This window comes from Rutidosis leptorrhynchoides, chromosome 10 (assembly GCF_046630445.1).
Source record: "Rutidosis leptorrhynchoides isolate AG116_Rl617_1_P2 chromosome 10, CSIRO_AGI_Rlap_v1, whole genome shotgun sequence".
NCBI lineage: Eukaryota > Viridiplantae > Streptophyta > Magnoliopsida > Asterales > Asteraceae > Rutidosis > Rutidosis leptorrhynchoides.
In genome coordinates this window covers 235,057,842-235,074,056 of record NC_092342.1, presented here as the reverse complement: position 1 = coordinate 235,074,056, position 16,215 = coordinate 235,057,842, and the positions used below count along the sequence as shown (strand labels likewise).

The following is a 16,215-nucleotide window of genomic DNA, read 5'->3' as shown; positions in this document are numbered from 1 at the left end:
GTTCATTTCGCCTATGCATTTTAGATATACGTATAAAGTGGGGGGTCCATTTGTATTCTAATAAAAAACAGGGGTTAAGTTTGCGAAAAGTAGAAAAAGGAATAGTGCTGTTCATTTGGCCAATGCGTTTAGATATAGGTATATAATATAATATAATATAATATAATAAAGCAACTAGCAAGATCTGGAATGAAGAAGTATCAGTCAACAGATCATCGTTGATGTGATGCAAAATGGCAACCTTAAGCTTCCTGTAAATATATACATCCATCCATTTATATTTATATACAATATACAATATATAATTTATTATACGTTCCTTGTCGTAGCCGCTTCTCATATTTATTTTTTTTCATTTCATCTGTAGCGGCTCACTCGAGGCTTGTTTTATTGTCTTCAACAATACTTGCATAAAGTAAAAAAGTGTAGATATATAAATATATACTCGTATATATTTTAATATATATACCCCATATACACAAATAGATAAAGTTTGAAACTTTATTTCAAATTCAAGATACCCATTTGGTTAAAGTACAAATTTGAGTTGAATTAGTGAGAGATGGATCTGAGATTGGTTATTGGATTTGTTGGTATTATTGTTATTCAGTTAAGTTGGTTGGCATCAGGGAATGTGGTTTTTCAGGTTCAACATAAATTTGGTGGAAATATTATAAAGACTTTGAGTCAATTTAAAGCTCATGATTCCCACCGCCACCGGAGAATTTTATCCGCCGTTGACCTTCCGATTGGCGGCGACGGCAGCCCCACCTCTGCAGCGTTAGCTCTCTTTCACCTAAAATATTTGTGTTTGTATATATATGTGCGAGTTTGTGTTTATGTGCATATATGTATTGTTTATTAAGTATTGAATTTCAACTGTTTATGTATTTGAAAAATACTATTTTGTTGATTTTTTTAATGATGTTTGTGTGGATATTGTTTCATTAAATGAGCAAGATTACTGGATTCCATATATTGCAGTATGATTTTCATTAAAGCCTCTATGTTTTGATGGTGTTGACTCTATCCTATTTAACAATAAAAATGAATTTGCCACAATGATTCATTGAGGAAATTGGATAATTGCTAAATGCTACTTACGGCTTATTGCTTGAATGTTGATATTTAGATGTTGGATTGTAGGGATGCTGTTGAATTCTAGGGTTTATTGCTTAATGAAATCTCTGTGTTGTTCGTATGGTTGTTTATATAGGCTGTATTTTACAAAGATTCAAATTGGGACTCCACCGAAGGATTATCACGTGCAGGTTGATACAGGGAGTGACCTCCTTTGGGTGAATTGTGCTGGATGTAAAAAATGTCCTAAAAAAAGTGACCTTGGAGTATGTTATTTCTCTTACTTGGACTGTAATTTTTAACTATTCTGAGTACTTTGTGTAAATTTCAACCCATTAGCTGGCAAACTTGGAGATCGTAAAATGGGGCGAAGATAATGACTTAGGGAGCGAATATTTAAAAAAAAATATTACCCATAAGAATTATAAAATATAACACTAGAAATTTTTTCGCAGGTGGGGCGGGTACCCCCTTTGCTGGGGCGGATCCAGAAACTTTTTTCGATGGGGCAAAACCATGCCTGGCAAACGGGTCGGGTTGGGTCGAGACCCAAATGGGTTTGGGTCGAAACGGGTCAGAATTTAAATGGGTCAAACGGGTTGGGTCGGGACCCGGGTCGGGTTGGGTCTGAGTGGGTCAAGACCCAACGGGTCGGGTCGGGTCGAGAACCATTTTATTCAATAATTTTAGTTTTTAATATTTTTTAATCATTTTTATTATTTATTATTTTTATTATTTTATTACTTTCTATTATGTTTTGAAAAATTGCATCGTGCAACTAAAATTCAAAATTTTACAGCTCGACCCGTTGGACCCATATACAAGACCCGTTAGACCCATCTCTATTTGTTGGACTTGGTGGATTTGAACCCGATCGACCCATTTCTTATTTTTTTTTTTTCTAAGACCCAATATTTTTTTAAAACACTCATTGGACCAATTTTTAGGGATGCGAATCTCAAAGACTGAAAACTTTACAACTCGACCCGTTTGACCCATATGCAAGACCCATTAGACTCAAATTGAGCACTTTGGGTTTGGTTTGCCAGGTATAGGCAAAACGTAAAAAATTGAAAAAACCGTCAAATTTAACATAAAAATACACTAAAAAAATTTCGATCGTCGGGGGCGGCCGACCCCACTTGATCCCCCCTCCCTCCGCCCCTACCCCTCCGGGTACCACTAAGTTCCGCCCATACTGGTCAATTCATCTAACTCTTGCATCTACAACAAGAATTTTTTATAGTTAACATCAAATTAGAGGTGGCATAATGGGCAGGTAATACGGGTTGTCTAACGAGTAAAAATTGGATAAGTTTCAATGTTGCCACGAACAAGTTTGGTGGGGTCGGACTGACATGCAATACCTGTTTGTCCATTGATAGGCTCTTAACAGTGGTAAACACGTTGGGTGACTTTCAACCATTCAAACTTGTCGCATAGTATCTGTTTACATAATAGCTAAGTTGGTGATATATACGGGTCAAATGGGCCTAATTTTGTCACATAGGTCGAAATTGCCACTTTACTGAAAAGAAAATGGGCCGAAATTGCCACTTTCAACCATTCAAACTTGCCGCACAGCATAGTTTCTATTATATTTTCTTTTGTCTTAAAAGTATCTGATTTTTACCGTTTTCATCACCAGATATCACTTGCTCTATTCAATCCAGAGGCATCTTCAACTGCAAAAATTGTTGATTGCAATGAAGATATTTGCATATCTACACTCAGTGGGCCTAGTAGTGACTGTAAGGTGGGTATGTACTGTTCCTATTCGGTTTCATATGGCGATGGGAGCTCGACCTTGGGATATTTTGTGAGGGATAACGTACAACTCGACCGAGTTTCAGGAGACCTTCAGATCACATCAATGAATGGGAGTGTAGCATTCGGGCAAGTCTTTTATTCTTCTTCGTACTGTATTTTTTTTTTTTATAGAAGTAGCAAAAGGTGGCCGGCTAGAACATGCCGGGTTGGCTGATCATATACCCTTTCTGCCAATAGTGTTCATATCTTTTATAAATAGTTCGTATATTAAATATGATTACAGAAAATATTGTATTATTGTATAATTTACTAATAGTACATACAAAATAACTTAAGAGGTTCTATGCGTCACAAGTATATTTTCAGAAACTTTCTGCCCGTTTAGTTTTCTTTCAAGTTGTTTATTATTATTATTAGGATTAGGTTTAGGATTTTTCTACTGACAGCCATGAGGTTGTTGTTAACGTGTATAAAACTGTTGAACTCTTCAATAACCGCCACTTTAAAGTTAAATATATAACCGCTATATACAATACTTTTATGCACTTTAACGACAGCTTAAGGGCTTTAGTTAAGAAAACCTTATTATTATTATTATTATTATTATTATATTATATTATATTATTATTATTATTATTATTATTATTATTATTATTATTATTATTATTATTATTATTATTATTATTATATTATTATTATTATTATATTATTATTGTTATATTATTATTTACTATTATTAGTAATAGTAGTAATAGTAGTATTATTATATTATTTAATTTTTTGATGTTGATTGGACATTGTAGTGATAATAGTAGTATTATTATATTATTTAATTTTTTAATGTTGACTGGACATTGTAGTGATAAAACATAACATCTTCATTCATAAGTAAGTCGGTCGATATTGCCAAATCTAGTTTTGTCAGTATAAAAACACATGAAGGTTTAAAGATAAGAGCTATATGATCTATTTTCACGTGAAAATAAGTTACTGTATTACTCCGTATTAATTACAGTTGTGGTTCACAACAATCTGGGGAGTTAGGGGGCTCATCACAACAAGCATTAGACGGGATACTTGGGTTCGGTCAAGCGAATTCTTCTATGCTTTCACAACTTGCTTCGGCTAAAAAGTTGAGAAAGATATTTTCACATTGCTTGGATGGCTCTCAAGGAGGTGGCATTTTTGCTATTGGAGAAGTCGTACAGCCAAAAGTACAACAAACAACACCGATGATTCCTGAGTAGGTTATTCTCACATACTAATACTCATATGAACAATCTTAAAAAGTAAATTGCTAAATCGGGAGTATTTAATTTGATATATGTATAACGTATATAGATTAATTCTTGTAGAAGTGAGTAGACGATCAAGTATCAAAATAATGATTTGTGAGAGGACACCTTAATTCAGTAGAAATTATGTGATGAATTTGTTTTTGATTAGGATAATCTAAGTATTAAATGATTAAATTTGGTGAGATACATAATATTTGGACTTCTTCTACTTGTGTTGATAAATTGATGAATTTTATATGCATATTTAGTTGTATTTGTTAGAAATCTTTATCTATGATGTAGAGAGATAAATTTGAATAGGGTTTTCTTTACAATGCTAGCTTTTACCTTTGTCACATAATAGCTATATATATATATATTTGTTTATTTTTTAATTTGTATCATAGGGCACATTATAATGTTGAGTTGAAGACAATTGAGGTAGGTGGTGACATTCTACAACTTCCAACAGATATATTTGATGTCGGAGAAAAGCGAGGAACAATTATTGATAGTGGTACAACCTTAGCTTATCTACCGGACCTCGTTTACAAGCAAGTACTACAAAAGGTATGTGGAATTTTTTTAGCCCTGTTTGCGCGTTCATCTTGGCCTTACTCGTTAAATGAAAATGTTTTGTAGAATATAATGTTTAAATGTGGTTTTGTTATATGGAGTCACGAGTGTCGGTTAAATTAATTATATAAGAAAGTAATAGATATAAATGTCCTAAGACTAAATGATTATTGAAGCTTAATTAGTTTTAAAACACAATCCAAAGAACTTTACAATTCTCACAATTAATACTTTTTAGTTTGGCTTAGATTGAGGCTGCGCAACCTGGTTTGAAGAGTCACATTGTTGAGCAGCAGTTTACATGTTACAAGTACTCTGGAGAGTAAGTATTTTGCTACCAAGCTTTTTCAAAATTATAAAATTGTTCTTTTACCTAATCTTTGATGGATCTTATTTTTGGCACAAACAGTAGTTTTTTGGTTTATAACGGTCTTAATTCTCTGATAATGCAGTATTGACAATGGTTTCCCGGATGTCATTTTCCACTTTGAAAATTCACTTTCTTTGAAAGTTTATCCTCATCAATACATGTTCGAAGTTGCGGTACGTAATCCAAGTTATCCTTTTCATGCATTTATGGTTGCCTAAGGCACAATAATATGTTGTTTTATGATGTTCGATTTTCAGGATCAAGACTGGTGTGTTGGTTTTCAGGACAGCGATTTGCAATCGCAGGGAAAAGAGATAACTTTGTTGGGAGGTTAGCCTCGAGTTGTATTCCTGTATAATCGTATAGTCTTGACTTAAGGGTTTACATGTGCATTTTGAAAGTGTTTAATTGATATCGAAAATCAGAGCCGGGAAATAAGTTATAACAAAAATGAATTATAGGAGATAATCATTGCGTATGCTTATGCCATTTCAAATCGCACTAGCTTTTCGGGTGTCAGAAAATTGTGATTATGTAAAAACAAATGATGCATGAAATGACCAATAAAGGCGTTCATGTTAGAAGGGGCTACATTTTGTGAGATGGGACTCTCAAATTAAGTAAAAATCTCTAGAAGATTTCAAATATTAAGGTGGTGACAAAGAATGTTTTGTGTGTAGATCTTGTTTTGACGGATAAATTGGTGACATACGATTTGGAAAAGAAGACAATTGGATGGGTCGAGTACAATTGTAAGTATTCTTTCTTCTATGACCTTCCGGAATCTAGCTTTGGTGTCATGTGACAACACTAATTATATAAAAAAAAACTTACAAAGTACCATTAAAATTTTACGGGACACCACTAAATATAATTCTAGGAACCCATATGTTTTTGGGATTCATGGTTTTATAGTATGTGCCATTAAGAGAGTTCTGATCCTAGATTCGCCACTAGGTGGGACTGTGGGAAAATGAGCAGGTTGTGTGGGTTGGCTGAGCTGATGTTTATGAATTGGGTCAACTTTACCCCCTTTAGATTCAGCAAGGGCATGAGAAACTAAATCCATTCACTTGTCTAATGAATCACTTTGTGTTGTTTTATATTTTGAACGGGTCCAATGTCGAATTACATTTAAAAATCCAAAAAATTGTTTGTGGGTCAACTAAACCCAAATTGGCCCGTTTTGACCCTCACTAAAAAGTACCAGGTACCAAAACTACCTCACTCACCAGACCAGACCCACTCATTTTGCCCATTTTGAACCATCTTGCCTTCTCTAAACAAGTGATGAAAGCATAGTGTAGTTTATGTTGATCGGTTTTGGGTTTGTTCAGGCTCTACAAGCATAACAGTGAAAGACGAGCAATCTGGGAACGGGTATAAAGTGGGTGCCCATAATATATCTGGTTCGGGTCGTATTTGTACGTCAACTAATTATCTTGTATCCTGCTTGATGTTTCTTCTAACTGTTATCTTCATCAACACCAGGATCGATTAATTTTTCTTGCCACACCCATTGATTTTTTGTATTTTCTAGCATTGATTGAAGAACACCCCGATTTTTACATGTTCTTATACGTTGTTTTTTTCTTAAGTTTCTTTCTATCAAATATAGTGATCATCAAATATATAGATCTTGTATGTTTTTGACTTTTAGCATCGATATCATTTATTCATAGTACTTGATAGTTAAATGAAATCATATTTTGCTTCAAAATCCATTGTTTTGTTTGTATTTTTGTATATTTATAATATTTCATGTGAGATTCTCAGTGTTGGTGCGAACATATTTTAGCATATCATGATGATAATGACTGCTAGTATAATGATTCTCTAATTCGATGTGCAAACACCTTAGAATACTATATCTAGTATGAAGAACAAAATATGATACGATAAAAAATGAAATTCAATGATTAGAGATATAATATCTGACCTTAAACTTTATATGTTTGTTTTACGATTAGTTTGTCTTTCAAGGCTTCCATCATAACCACTTAAAACATGTATTCCTGTGATCATATATTTGGTGTGAAAAAAAACAAAAAAAAAACAAACCCTTCAATATATCATGTAAACTATTACTATTATTTAATCTGATTAGCAAATTAGACACGGTAAAACATGTAATCTTTCTCTATACGTAGGTGGAGAAACTTCTCTTCCATTCTAAGTTATAATAAAGATTGTCTACTTCCTACATCTCTCATACCTTTAAGTGCGAGATTGAGTATTGTTGTTTTTATTATTGAATAGAAATCAAGGGAGATTGACAAATTTGTTTTTAAAAAAAATTGATATAAAAGGATGAAATTATTTTTTGCCATTTAAGAATGAGGTTTGCGATTTGTGAATGGAACACACATTCATAAATGGCTCTTGCGGGTGGTCTGAGACCCTTATGAATCGCCAAAAAATATGCGTACTGGATTTTCGATTTAGCATAATAGTAACACAAAACCCTAATACAAAAACGTCAATAATTTTAATCACGCAGACTTGCCTGAGTGACCACCGAGTTGCCCAATGATACACATCTTTCGGGTTCAATTCCTGGCTATGCCAAATTGTTCAGAAACAGAGTGTGATTAGAGGATGCACATAATGTGCAACTCACCCGGTACCAGACCTCTCGCTCGAAGACTTCATTACTCTGAGATAACCAATGTGCTTGTTTACAGGGTCGGGTCGCTAACCCAAGAAAAGAACTTAGTGGGAGGGAGGAAATTTCAAAATCTTGAAAACTCAGCCCGAAAAAAGTTAGAAAGTGAGAAGGCGTTACATAAAATATATTAGTATCAGATCAGATTGAAAGAGTACTTGAAGATACGAGAATGGGTTTAAACAATGGCAGTTTCCTCCAATCTAATTCAATGGCAGCTTCTTCTATCAACAACAACAACAACAACGATACCTCCTCACCTGCTTCTCCTATCCGTTCTCACTTCCGTACAACTGTAATTTTCTGTATAAATTCTTCATATATTTCATAAATTGACACCAGTAATATGCTAATGTTTGCAAAATTAACAAACAGGTAACGTTGCAAAATTGGTGGCTAACTAATCCTCAATCAAACGTGAAAACCCTAGGTGTTGCTGGCGTCACTTTTCAACAGTCTGTATTCTCTTATTTTGTGATTTATTTATTTATCTTGCCCTAATGTTTTAATCCCAAAGTTTTGGACCAATAGCTTATGATTCTATCTTGAATTGCATTGAAAGTGATTTGAACATACCTGTATCTATGCTTTATTATCAACTATTTTCTGTACACGTGTGTGTTTTGGTTGTCAAATTTGGTATTTTATCTATCTATGCAGTATCCATGAAACTCATATTAATGGGGCTGTGAGATGCTTTTCTTCTGCACCAATTTTCAAAAGACACGATATCTTCGAGTTGGAGACTGATGATGGTGTGTTTGTCATTTTGCAAGGTCTCATCAACAAAGAGAAATCGCTTGAAAGTGGATTTTCCCTTGATGTATGCACCACAATCATCCACCATCTACTCATACTATTATGGTCTTTAATTGCTACTAGTACACTGATATAGTTGTATTAACTTGATTCGTTTTTTGGTGGTCAATATTTACTTATAACATAATGTATTTTTACACTTGCAGGTGGTTCGTAAATTTATAATCGGTTTTCCTTATAACTGGGAGGAATTTTCTACAATTAGCCCAAAAGAAGGATCTGCTGCTGAATCTGTCTCAATAGGTAAATTACTAATATCTTAATGTCATTATTGAGTAAAAACCCAAGTGGTTGGGTTGGGTGGGTAGTAGTAACCCACAAATGTAACATGTTTTTCTTGTTAGGCCAAAGTTTCGTATACTACAATTATATATTTGATAAAAAAAAAGTAATCTTTTGAAGATTTAGTTAGTAAAACACTCTTTCCTTACAAATATTGCTTTTTCAGAACATGAATTTCTCACTTTATTCATATGTTGAATACTTCAGCACAAGATTACGTGAAAGACTCCACTGATGGACATGCCGATTCTGTTGATAACCCACCGCAACATTGTGATAGTGCAGACGTGATATTGAGCGATAAAACTAGCACTGTCAGTATAGAATCCCCACTTAAAATTCCATGTGTATGTTTCCTTATTATGCATTTCTGTTCTTCACTACATTTCATCAGTCCATATTTAGTCGCTTTTATACCTTCGTTGCAATTCCTTAAGAGAAAAAAAAAAAAAAAATAAACAAAAGGGTTCTATTTCTAAGGGTTAGTCATTTTAAGTATCTTTGTTTTTGTTAATCTTGTCTCACTATTATCTGTAATGTTTAGCTTGGTCTAGTAAAATGCTATGGTCTGATTGTATAACCATGCCTGTTGACTGCAGGTTCCATTATGTACTTTTACTTTGCAGTGTTTGAATTTTGTTAAATTGCATGAATTTGAAATATTTCCTTTTTCTAATAGAAAAATTATTGACTTCTTGAGAAAGCATCAATGTTTTCGAGTGTCTTTAAATCTAATAATTTTTTTTTTTTACCAAAAACAATGACTGTTTAAGCCTTTAAACTTGCATCAAAATCAACCCATAACTCTTTCAATGTCTTAGGTTCCTTAATATCAGTTATTTTCATATCTTTAATCCATTAAGTTGTACTTAAAGTTAGCTACCAGACAAAGTGGCCACTTGTCCAGCTGACCCGTCAACCCAATTTAATACTTCAAAATGTCGGTTCTTAAACAGGAGCCTATAATTAAAGCTGGAAATAATGGATTATGTGAAGACTCTCCTTTGACACGAGAAATTGATGGTTCAAGTCTCGAGATGAGTCCCATCATAAGAAACAATGTGGACTCATCTAGAGTATCCAAGCGTTTAGGGGTGTCTAGCAGGCGCATGACAAGATCTATGGCTAAAAAGGCTTGCAATAAAAAGAGTTCTTCGTCAGTGCATGATGATGTATCCAGTTTGGAAAAAGTAACTCCTTTTGATCCCAAAGAATTAGAAGGTTGTGACATCTTAAAGATGGATAATGATAATGCCTTATCCAATAAGAAGGCTGTTAATGTTGTTGATCATGATACGTCTGAAAACATGAAAACTAATTCAACATTTTCTGGTGGGGCTCGAAATGAGCCGAATGAAATTCCAACGTGCTCTCAGGACATGCATTTTAAGATTAAATCAAAACGAAAACGGAATGACCAAAATGCTGGTGCTGCTGAGGATTCTAACGTTGTTTTTAAAGAAATAGATGTGAATGACAACATACGCGTTACGAGAACAAAAAAGAAGACTTACCAAAATACGATAAGAAGTGACGATGTATCAAATAAAGGTGTGGATAAAAAGAACGTGATGAATTCCAGGACTCGGAGCAAGTCTCAAAGCAAACCGACATCTGGCAGGTCACGCTGTGAGCATTCTAAAAGGAAACATCTAAGTTCTTATTCTACTCCAAAGTCGAGCAAGGTAATTATATAAGCCTTTGGATACATAAAAAACTCTGTTAAACTCGTGTGATCTTGATGCCCGAAAAAAAAAAATTCGGGAAAATTTTTTTGCTTCCCCTGCTTCCTCCAATTGGTTATATATATATATATATATATATTGGAGGTGCTTTTAGATATTTTGTTTGTTGTGCTTGATATTAAAATACAAGTATCAGATTTCAAATTAAAGCTATGTGACAAAAAAAAAGAACTCTTTTTTGTGGAATTTGGGAAAAAAAGAAAATAAATACAGGTCTTATATCAACATCTTAGGAATTTGTTTTCTAAAATGTGACCTTTTTCATAATTGTTAAGTTTGTTGATACGTATATTTTGCAATGTCAACAATGTTAATCTTAATGCTAAACTCTAATTTGAGGCGTAACTAGAAGCATATGATTCTAACTGCAAGTCCATGTGAATCTCAAAGTATGTTTTTAGTGTATATGGTTACTTTGTTCGCCTATAATACCGTTTACAACTGTAATCGTTTTGTATATGTGTTTTGTTTAACTTAACATGATGTAATTGTATAGGTGTCCAAGGAAGGATTTGTAAGTGCAAACATTTCGCCGTTATCATCTTTCGGTGGAAAAAAATCTAGATCGGGTAAATAGCATTGTTTTTTTTTTTTTAAGGCAGACTCACCGACCCAATCTAATACTAACACGAATATATACACCTCGAAATGTCCTAAGCAGGACTCGAACCCTCAACCTCAAGGTTGTAAGGGTGACCTCGATACCGCCAACCCATTGGCTCTTTGGTGGTAAATAGCATTATAGCATTCTTTAATATTAAGTACTTATTTACCTAAAACAAAACAAAAGAAAATAATATGATTTAATATAATGCAGGAAGATTTATCATACCTACTTTGGAATTTTGGCGCAACCAGAAATTGGTTTACGATGAGGTTTGTTATACCTTTCATGTTTACTCCATGTGGTTTTCTGTCAGTAAGATACCTCTTTTTCAAAACACCAAATGTTGACTTGATAATGCTAGTTGTGATTTTGACTAATCTCTTGGGATATACGAGTGAATCGATTCAAAATTTACCAAGTACATTGTTAGTTATAGCTATCGTGTAATGTTTGCACCGTTATGTGTGATTCGCATCTAATACAAATATTGGGAACATTTTATGTTGTAGCTGTTGATAATCATGCTTGAAATTCAGCATTTGAAGTACCTTGGCTTATTTGTTTTTCTTATTGGCTTATTTGTTTTTCTTATTATTTTCAGGATAGGCAAGTGTGTGGAGTCCAAGAACCTATGTGACACATTCTTTGATCAGTATTCAGCTTTTGTTATCATCATCACCTTGTATCAAAACATGTAATCTACGTAACGCTGATGGGCTTTTAGTCTCTGCCTTTAGTATATTACTGATGTAGTGTTGTGAATATAAGTTAATTTGGTCTATTTGACAGCTGACTAGCTGGGATTCAACTGCTACTATATGATGTTTGCCAGTGCAGTTAAATGAAAGTATAGTACCAAAGTGCCAATGGCTTGGTGGTATCGAGGTCACCCTTACAACCTTGAGGTTGAGGGTTCGAGTCCTGCTTAGGACATTTTGTGGTGTATATATTTGTGTTAGAATTAGGTGGGTGGGTGAGTTTCCCTTGCTCAAAAAAAAAAAAAAAAAAAAAAAAAATTGGAGGTATAGTTCTGTTATCTTGAAAAACTTGAGTAATGATCAGCTCATTATTAAGACATCTTTTCAGCTCATTAAAATAGATGGTGCCATGGCGGAGGTCGTAACGCCACGTGATTGTACGACAATGGTGTTGGTAGATGATATCACGTCTGAACAGATTGAGAATGATCGGCAGTTCGTGGTAGTGGAGCAGCAGTACGAGGATCGGTGAGGTGCATGATGGCTTCACAAATTGCTCATCTGATTGATGTGGCTCCTGGCGGTAATTGCAACTTGCAATGGCGTGTTGCAATTAGAGCAGTTCACCAACTGCATCATTTTGTTGTTATACTTTTGAATATTTGTATAATTTGGGGGATTTTACTAGGTTCACTTCAATCATGATCAGTTCTCAGTCCTTATATACAACTTATATCAATTTTGATTTTCATGATTTGATTTTAGTTTAGGCGTTTTTGTAATTTTAGGTTTTAAGGTTAGATAAGAAAGGGGATGAAGGAAATAGGGTTTCGGGTTTTAATTGAAAGTGAAATGAGAAAGAAAAAGCGAATGAGAGGGTAAAATGACGAAAATACTCTCATGTAAGGAGCACGTGGGTACTCAACGGAATATGACTAACGGTCGTTGGCGTAGGGACCAACCAGGTAACATTAGCAAATGTCCAGGGCAACTGCGTAAAAAAAACTATACGTCTATACGTGCAATTTTGGACCAAATTTGAGGACCAACCGTGTAATTTGCTTTTATCATATAAGATGATTTTTCCTTTTTTTGGAACAACAAACGCACACCCATTAAATTGTCCACGAAGACCACGACGGGAGTCGAACTCACGACCTTAAGATTGACAAGTTACCCGATACCACCAGGCCATAAGCTCTTTGGTTGTATCATATAAGATGATACAAGAAGATAACAACATCACGATCAGTCCATGCGAAAAACATATGAATAATAAGTAATTGGTCTCGACGGAATTTTATAAGAGTAAGGGATCGTGAACAAGACTTAGAAATACGTGATAAAAAGGTACAGTGACAACTACAAGAAGATCTAATCTATCACATCTAAAATCTTTCACCAAACTTTCGTACTCTACCGTCTACACTAGACATCATTGTCATATTTTTAAGAATTTCAAAGACTTTTTTGCACCATTGGTCTCTCGTTTTTACATCGTTTTGCACGCGGCGTCCCTACCATTTTTTAGCTACAATGATCCATTCATTTTACAAATGTTGCGTGGGTGGTCTCTCCATCTAACTTCTGTTAAATAAGTCTGATATATCTTGACATGTGCATTACATGTGAGGGTAATTTCGTCTTTTATATCATTATATGCAATTATTCTTAAGCATCAACATCAAAATGTTCTCAAGCAACACCATTCGAATGTCTATAAATTTCTTTCCCGTCAAGTTTACACAGTATGCAACTATTCTCAAACAATCTTATGTATAAAGTTTAATGGGTACAAGAAAATAGAAAATGTATGTACAAGCAACAACACCACCCAACCTGCAAATAGGAGATGGTATGGTTTATGTTTCATGTGACAATCCTTTCTTTCATCCAAATCTAAACTAGATCTTGTAAGTAGCGGAAACAGTAAAAAAATTTCACCAGACGAATTTTATTTTTTTAAAAGCGTAGTAATTTTTTTGACAAGATATGGAGTTTTTTGGGCAAAATACGGAGGTTATTGGGCATAATACGGAGGTTTTTGGGCAAAATACGAAGGTTTCTGAGCAAAATATGGAGGCTTTTGAGCAAAATACGGAGACTTTGGGAGCAAAATTTGGAGACTTTTGGGCAAACAAAATCCACTGGGGTCAAAATCGAAATATCCAAAAAAAAATCAATGAAAATTACAAATCCATTTGGGGCGGGCGCCCCACCCTGCCCCTTAGTGGTTTCGTGAATAGCTTCAAACTTAGCCGAAAGTCAGGCCGGTTTGACAAGGTTAAGACTTTGTATATGAGAAAATGTAGAACTCCCTTAAAAACGATGTTAATGGCACGAGTGTGGTGTATAAAAAGGGGTCCGGTACATGACAATATATTGGAAGATGTAAATAGACAACTCTTTGTTAACTTTCTACTACCTTTATTAATTATATCGATAAATAAATACATAATCTATTTTTGGGAATAAAGAAGTTTATATTACAGTATAGCGTACTTTGCTTAAAAACTTTGTATTATGTTTTTATAATGTATTATGTTTTTTTGTACATTGTTATAAAGTTTAGATTTAGTAATTTTTTTATTTTTTATTTTATTTAATTTTTAATTTATTTATTATTATTATTATTATTATTATTATTATTTTTTTTTTTTTTTTTTTTTTTTTTTTTTTTTTTGTAAAGTCATAGAGCTTTAATCAGCATCCAGTTTTTTTAGATGATAACGACATCGATTTCGGGGATGCGATCCAATGTTTGTTTGATGATGTTCGTGGGATGTTGGTGGATGCTCTTCGGGTAAGACTACAAAAGTTTATGATCGTTTGCATGGCCGTGGTGGTAGCTTTTCGAGTGTACATTTTAATTCGAAAAAGTGGATTTATGATCTTGAAGATCGCAGTTTGATTGCTCCTTCTACTGCTACTTTAATTGGTGATGGTTCTTCAAACGTTTTTAGTATGAAAGTTAATGATCAGGTAAAATGGTTTATTAGATGATATCATAATTTTTTTGTTATTATTTCAGATATGCAAATTTTCTATCACGGAAGATGATGATCTTCTTAATGTCCTTGAGTTTGTATTGAAAATCATGGAAGAGTGTCTATCTATTATACATAATAGTAAGTACAATATCATCTCTTACAAGCGACATCGGCACCAAATTATTACTTTCCTTTGCACACCATACTCAACAGGTTTTCGGGTACATTGCATTTGAGTTTTGTTTTTTCTAAATTTTGATTTTATTGAGGTGCCAGTGGCGAAGCTACCTTAATACTTATGGGATCACTTGACCCCATTCAAATCTTATCTATTAGTTTTAGACAATCAAGTTTGCTATGTAGTTATCTTAGAAAGTTAGAATGGTAAATGTGACTCACTCGTTTATATAAAACACAGAACAAATTTGCTTAAATTAAAGGCCCATCTACACATTAACTTTAGAGCCCAATTCAACATGATTATGTAATTCGCATTTCGTATTGGTTGAAAATCAAGTATACAAAAGTTATTTAGAAATTACTTGTGCATCATTCACAAATGGAATATTCTAATGAAAAAAAATTTAAAGTGCAAGCCTTGAGAAAACTTCATAAAATTTAGTTGTGCTACTTCAATATCATAATTTTTTTTTTATATATAAACGAATTTTTCTTAAAATCTTATAGAAACAAATTAATATTAATCCTTATCAACTAACGTCGATTAATATTAACAGGATTTTCTCGAAACTAAACACGTCACTAAAATTCGAAGCCAAACAAAATTAATTGAAGCACGCTAAAACTCCAAATCTACCTATATTGATCACGAATATTTTTTTTTTTTAGCAAAAAAACGATAACATTAATAACGAATCTGAATATCAACTAGGTTATCCAACCATTGTAATAGTAAATACCATTTTGAGATAAATAAATTGTACTCGTAAAAAGCAGGGTGACAATTCCAAAACCCCACCAACCCTTCTCTCTTTCTTCCTGCTGCCATCATCACTTTTCTTCTCCATTCTATAAAAACACAACCACCTTCATTCATTGAAGACACAAACACACAAAAGTGTTTCTTTTTTAATCTGTTGCACTCCTCCAAAAAATGACGAAGCAAAAAACAGGAAAACGACAAATGGAGACGGAACTTCCTGGGCAAGATGAAACCCGGAAACGGAGACAAAAGACAGAGCAAGACGTGGGTCGTGCAGAAGACGGTTGCAGAAAGCAGCAACCGTTCTTACTGGCTTCTTGTAACTCTTGGGCAACTGGAATATTCAAAAAAATATTTAATTTCTATCACTTGTGTTTTTCTCATTGGGGGCAA

The 16,215-nt window shown here is 33.8% G+C and overlaps 2 protein-coding genes across 3 annotated transcripts; both read left to right on the top strand.

Annotated features, from left to right (window-relative positions):
* The first annotated feature begins 223 nt into the window (after positions 1-223).
* Positions 224-6,734, top strand: LOC139872136 (aspartic proteinase 36-like). The gene is made up of 11 exons (XM_071859955.1): positions 224-253; positions 368-780; positions 1,217-1,346; positions 2,729-2,976; positions 3,866-4,093; positions 4,535-4,697; positions 4,952-5,025; positions 5,156-5,246; positions 5,331-5,403; positions 5,754-5,825; positions 6,411-6,734. Exons 2-11 carry the CDS (start codon positions 563-565, stop codon positions 6,572-6,574), a joined length of 1,461 nt encoding a protein of 486 aa, XP_071716056.1. The 5' UTR covers positions 224-253; positions 368-562; the 3' UTR covers positions 6,575-6,734.
* Positions 6,735-7,834: 1,100 nt separating this feature from the next.
* LOC139873164 (uncharacterized) lies at positions 7,835-12,042 on the top strand. 2 transcript variants are annotated; one of them, XM_071861097.1, is made up of 9 exons: positions 7,835-8,033; positions 8,114-8,193; positions 8,399-8,561; positions 8,704-8,800; positions 9,047-9,153; positions 9,796-10,524; positions 11,081-11,153; positions 11,402-11,460; positions 11,793-12,042. In XM_071861097.1, exons 1-9 carry the CDS (start codon positions 7,911-7,913, stop codon positions 11,826-11,828), a joined length of 1,467 nt encoding a protein of 488 aa, XP_071717198.1. In that variant the 5' UTR covers positions 7,835-7,910; the 3' UTR covers positions 11,829-12,042. The 2 variants fall into 2 exon arrangements, with proteins under 2 accessions (XP_071717198.1, XP_071717197.1); XM_071861096.1 differs by having other exon boundaries at positions 9,047-9,186; positions 11,793-12,041.
* The last annotated feature ends 4,173 nt before the right edge of the window (positions 12,043-16,215 follow it).

Excerpts from the sequence above, each read along its gene's own strand:
- LOC139872136 (XM_071859955.1), top strand. The coding sequence starts at position 563 with ATGGATCTGAGATTGGTTATTGGATTTGTTGGTATTATTGTTATTCAG. Across the intron at positions 1,347-2,728 it reads CTAAAAAAAGTGACCTTGGA|ATATCACTTGCTCTATTCAA; the intron begins GTATGTTATTTC and ends TTTCATCACCAG. Across the intron at positions 5,247-5,330 it reads AATACATGTTCGAAGTTGCG|GATCAAGACTGGTGTGTTGG; the intron begins GTACGTAATCCA and ends TTCGATTTTCAG.
- LOC139873164 (XM_071861096.1), top strand. The coding sequence starts at position 7,911 with ATGGGTTTAAACAATGGCAGTTTCCTCCAATCTAATTCAATGGCAGCT. Across the intron at positions 8,194-8,398 it reads GCTGGCGTCACTTTTCAACA|TATCCATGAAACTCATATTA; the intron begins GTCTGTATTCTC and ends CTATCTATGCAG. Across the intron at positions 8,562-8,703 it reads AAAGTGGATTTTCCCTTGAT|GTGGTTCGTAAATTTATAAT; the intron begins GTATGCACCACA and ends TTACACTTGCAG.